The following is a 5,729-nucleotide window of genomic DNA, read 5'->3' on the forward strand; positions in this document are numbered from 1 at the left end:
TCCTTAAGAGATAAGCATGTTTTTCTTTGAAATGTTTAATAAATCCCCAGAAAAAATTTCTCAGAGATTTTTATATGCTGTGAATCATTTCATTTTTGTCTGGCTTTGATCTCTTCTTAAGAGGTAAAGAGTAAGGTGCAGGTGTTTTGGTTAAGTCAAATCAACTAGTAGTCATCACCCTGTATTGGAAAGAATATTGACAATATGCTTGAGATGAGAGGTGAGTTACCTCTTTTTCCTAAACAGTAACCTGGATAGAATATTCGTATAAAGCAAAAAAATCCTCTTTAATTTTTTCTTAATTATACATCTGCTTTACAAATGGTACAAACCACTGAGATTTTTAAAAGATAATACTCAGTTATTAATTTCATGACTCAAGAACCCAAGGCGATCGTAATCTGTTAAAATAATTAATTGGGAGGCCATTAGACCAAGAGGCTCCAGTGCCTTGGGTTCCTCCATAAGTAAACCAAAGCTCAACTCAATGTAAACTTAACCTTAATCAATCAGAAACCACCAACTAACTTCTAACTAGAGACTTTACCAGTCACTGCTAATTAACCTCTAACTAGGGGCTTTCCACTTTAACCAATCAAAATTTTTTGTTACATTTCTAGGAACACCTTATGAAAGTTTCCCCTTCTGCTCCCTTGGTGGAGTGCTAAACCACTTGCATTCTGGTGGTGCCAAATTCATGAATAGTTGAATGTTCACATAAACTCATTAAAATTTTAGTATGCCTAAGTTTATCTTTTACCACACTTTGCTCTCTTAGCTTGCACTTCTGAAGTGATCTTTATTTGCCACTAGCAAGTATGTGTTGTAGCAGGTAGACTGTTTTGATGGAGACAATTTCTAATTCTACTTTCCAAGGGAAAAATTCTACCATCATTCAGTTTTTTAAACACATCTCATCAACCATGAAAATAAATAACAAGGATTTTATTTACGAAGAAAAAAATTGCATAAAACATAGTTCTTAACTTCTACTTCATTCATTCCTTTAGACAAATGACTCACCGTAAGTTTAAATTAGAGATCACATTGACACATTTCAGATTTGCTCTAGAAACAAGTGATTGGAAGAGACAACTGGATTGAGGAGACTGACAAGATGTGGAAATGGAACTTTGTCCTGTTTTGGCTTCTCTGGAGGCCACAGTACCTAGTACTCCACATTACAAAAGCAAGGTGCTAGACTCAATACCTGAAAAAGGGGTGACTGAAACTAGATCTTTCCACCCTGAGGAGACAAAGGGGTTGAAGGTGAAAAGGGAGAGACTTTGGAGAGAGCTCTCCCTGCGCTGAACATCTCCACCCTCCACCCCCTCCTGCCATGGGGGAGAAAGTGGCTACTTCTGCCTTCCCTTACACCAAGTGAGAAATGAGGTTTCAAGAAAACCACCAGGTGAGCTCACCTTCTGTCTCCCAAAGTAGGTAGCATAAGGCCTGGTATGAGAAGTGTGGATATACAGAAGGTGACAAAAAAAGACGTGTGCTTCTTACATGGGCTACTTAGGAAGGAGCTACTCTTCCCCACCTGAAATCTTCCCAACAAGACTGTATGAAATGGTCATGCAATTCTCAGGTGGATGGAAGCCACCAGATGCACCAGGTTTGTGGGAATAACTTTAAACTGGGTGGGAAAAGAGTCATTTCCAGGTCTTGGAACGCTAGGAGGGCTAAGCTCCCTCAGTAGAGAAGGAATACAATAGGCCACACCAGCAGGCCAGCTCCATGGTGCAATCTGGGATTACATGTGCCCACCCACAGCTGCAAACTTGAGGAAGCCTCAGGCTAATTAGGGGGAAAAGGAGAAAGAGAAGAACATTACTGGGGAGAGAGTAGAGAAACCCAGATAGTACTCCTTCCAGATCCAGCTGGGACTCTGCCTCCACCCTCACCCTGAGGCTTTGTAGCATAAAATCAGGCTGAAGGCTGAGGGGAAGTTTTAAACCAGGAAAGAGTTAACTCTATTATCCATTCATATTGATGGACACTTGGGTTGTTTCTACATCTTTGCGATTGTGAATTGTGCTGCTATAAACATTCAAGTGCAAGTGTCTTTTTTATAAAATGTCTCTTCCTTTTTTCCTTTAGGTAAACATCCAGTAGTGGGATTGCTGGATCAAATGGTAGTTCTACTTCTAGCTCTTTGAGGTATCCCCATACTGTTTTCCATAGAGGTTGTACTAGTTTGCAGTCCCATCAACAGTGTATAAGTGTTCCTTTCTCTCTGCATTCACACCAGCATCTGTTGTTTCGGGACTTTTTGATAGATTAATAAAATGTATATGTATACCGTGGAGTACTACTTAGCCATTAAAGACAATGGTGATCTAGTATCTTTTGTAACAACCTAGATGGAACTGGAGACCATTCTTCTAAGTAAAGTATCACAAGAATGGGAAAACAAACACCACATGTACCCAATACTAAACTGGAACTGATCGATCAACATTTATGTGCACCTATGGAAGTAAAACTCAATGGAAATCAAGCAGGTGGGAGGGGGAAGGAGGGAAAGGGTAAGTTCACACCTAACGGGTACAATGCACACTATCTAGGTGAAGGGCACACTTATAACTTTGACTCAAACTGTGTAAAAGCAAATTATGTAACCAAAACATGTGTGCCCCATAATATTCTGAAATAAAAAAAAATTTAAATAAAATACAAAAGAAAAGAATTAACTCTACTATTACTGAAATGAGACTATTCTTATGACAAAGCGACTGAAGGAATTTTATTTATCAGAGAGTGGCCACTGCACAAGAGCCGCTCCAGGAGTGGTAAAGAGACAGTCCACAGAGCAAGTCCAGAGGGACAGGGGTGAGAAGGAGTCAGGTTATGTTAATTTGCAGACTATTAAATTCAGCTCATTCAGCAAACCACATATGGTAGTTTCACAGTTTCCCTCATGGCTGGTTGTACTTTAGTCCCGTCTGGCCATTACAATTCTGGTTTCAAAGCAATGGATCTTTGGGCTTTCACTGTGGCTCATGTCCAGCGCCGGCCTGATGCCCCACGGTGCCAATCTCAGGGAGGGCGACAGTGCGGGAGGCCGTTAGATGAACACCAGAATGCCATTTCAAAGAAAATGAACTTGATTTTTTCTTCAACTCAGAAATGATTTTCTTCATGTGCTATTTAAGGTTTTAATAAAAAGTTAAAGTATTCTAAAGGGTTAAGATCTTCTGCAACCCTAGGTGACCAAGAGTTGTTCTGGCAACACTTATGTGACAGAGTTGCAAGCCCAAGGCCGAAGTACCCACTTTTCCTTCTAAACCTGAAACACATAGAAAGTACTTTCCAGAACTTGCTTGACCTCAGGCCATCAGCTCTGGGGCATATCTGCCTCGCCTGCTGCCTTGATTTCCTGCTTCTCATGATGTGTGCAGGACGGTCTTACTTTCAGATGGACCTTGTGCCAAGGACAGACAAAGCTTTCTCTTTTCTCACCAATTATCCCCTGGTCTTACTCTAGGAATCTGGACCATATAATGTCCTCTAACTCAAACAATTTTTCTTCTTCCCTTTACTAAAATTGGCATTTCAATCTTACAGATCATTATCTTTATTTCAACAGTTTTGGATCTCCCCCTTGTATAATTCTCTATAGTTACCAAAAACTTGAATCAAAAAGCAATATGCTATGCTGTAATCTAAAAGGCATTCCAAAATAAGCATGAAGCTAATGATGAGCTTTTATCCACAGTATCAATATTTATCAGTAAATATGACACTAAGACAAGCTTCTTGAAAATATATTTCACTAAATGCAATGTGGTAACTTGGACTGGATCCTGGAATAAAAAAGAGACCTTAATGGAAAAACTGGTAAAATCAGAATAAAGCCTGTAATTTAGTTAATAGGATGTGGCAATGTTAATGTCTTATTTTTGATAAATGTACCATGGTTATATAAAATGTCTACATCAGGGAAAGCTGAGTGAATCACATGTACAAATTCTTGGTACTATCTTTGAAACTTTCTGAGTATATAAAAGTGTTCCAAAATAAAATACATATTTATTAAAACATATACCTCGAAAATGATTGTTATATAAAAAATTCGTACCAACAAGAGAAACTAAAATGAACAGATCACAAGAAGTCATACAATTTTCTCCGATATCCTTTGAAGATTGATTTAGAAATCTGCGTTCTATAACAACACTTAATAAAGAATTTTGCACAAACTAAGAGCTCAGTGGATGCTTCTAGCTTTAGATAAATTCAGGAATCTAACTTATTTTAGGAACCAAGAAATGCCCACTCTTGCCTAAAAAACCATTTAAGTTTTATTTGGAATAAAGAAACCATGTTATTAACCATTTCTACAAAATTCACTGGCTTGCTAATATCATCAGTCAGTCTTATTTTTCAATCAGGACAGTACACATGAATGTTGTTGTGCTGAATGTCACTCTAGCATGGAGGAGAATACTAAGACAATCATGGAAGCCAGAGGGGATGAGGAAATGGGAATATGAATGGACCAAAACTGACTTAATCTTTTGCTTTTATTTGACTTTAAAGAAAAGTTATTAGATTCATCAAGTGTGACTTTTTCAACTTGAAATGCTGACATGAAAATCCTCTTCCTCACCCAGGGATAAAATGATACAAAAAGCAAGCTCCTTCCCAGGCCCTGACTGCAGAGGAGAGAGTGAGTCTGGACGCAATGCTCCTACCTCCGCAGCACTGGACGTCTGGTCAGCCTCACTTGGCCGGGAGTCATTCATTCACATCTGAAACTACGCTAGGCTCTGGGGATATAATCCGCCGTTGTTTTATTTATTTAGCCTTTCTTCTGCCCACAAGATTATGTTTGGTCTAACAAAGCCAACGGTAAGTTTCTCCCTCCTGTTTTATCCTTACATAGTGACTGATTCAGGGTGACATTGGCCATTGAGACAGAAGACAGAAAGGAAAGGTGACTGACTGGCCTATTAGGAAACAGTCAAGTTTTTCTGGTTGAAAATAAACCGGAATTTTATAAAATCTTTAAAAAATATGAGGTCAAGACTAGAAGTTTATCCTAAAGAGAATATAAAACAAATGAATATTTAACAAAAGAAATATTCTCCATGTCATTTGGAATTTTACCTATAATACACACACACACCCACCCACCCCAATAATGAGGTTTTTAAACACTATTCTCTTTCTTATTAAGTTTCTATGAAACTTCTTCCTCACTTTTACTGAAATACTATAAAGAGTGGTTTAATGTTCTGTTCTCTCTCCTGCCCTTGCTTTCTCTCTCCCTGCCTTCCTGAATATTTAATATATTATGCACACCATGCCCTGGACATACAACAGAGCCAACATCATGGTTTGTGCCTCTGAGGAGTTAATGATATTTAATCTGCCACATGGCAAAGTAGTTTCATTCCATATACATTTAAATCTCAATATAATATTTTAATTGTGGTCACTGGTGAAGAAACAATGAAATCAGTCAACAGGAGGTGTGAAAAATGCTTTAGGCATTTTGCATTTTTCTATAGAATTCAATGCTAACCAGTGGACTCTTTTTTACTTTTCTTTCTTCAAATAGCAGAAAAGTTGAAATGTTTACCTGAATATACTCGGTGAGAGTGTTAAAGACTTGTTTTGCTACTTGGATAGCTTTCGAGAAATTCCGTTGTCCTTGTTCATCAATAACATCTTTCCCAGAGTAATACCAATAGAAGTCACTAATTGATTCCTGGAAAATA

At 38.2% G+C, this 5,729-nt stretch overlaps 1 protein-coding gene across 1 annotated transcript in view; it reads right to left on the reverse strand.

Annotated features, from left to right (window-relative positions):
- RYR2 (ryanodine receptor 2 (cardiac)) overlaps positions 1-5,729 on the reverse strand; it is a 509,242-nt gene that overhangs the window by 43,039 nt on the left and 460,474 nt on the right. Inside the window, 1 exon segment of the mRNA XM_012660153.1 lies at positions 5,591-5,719. Within this exon segment, the coding sequence (XP_012515607.1) occupies positions 5,591-5,719 (129 nt within the window).

This window comes from Propithecus coquereli, unplaced genomic scaffold (genome assembly GCF_000956105.1).
Source record: "Propithecus coquereli isolate 6110/MARCELLA unplaced genomic scaffold, Pcoq_1.0 Scaffold66, whole genome shotgun sequence".
Taxonomy (NCBI): Eukaryota; Metazoa; Chordata; class Mammalia; order Primates; family Indriidae; genus Propithecus; species Propithecus coquereli.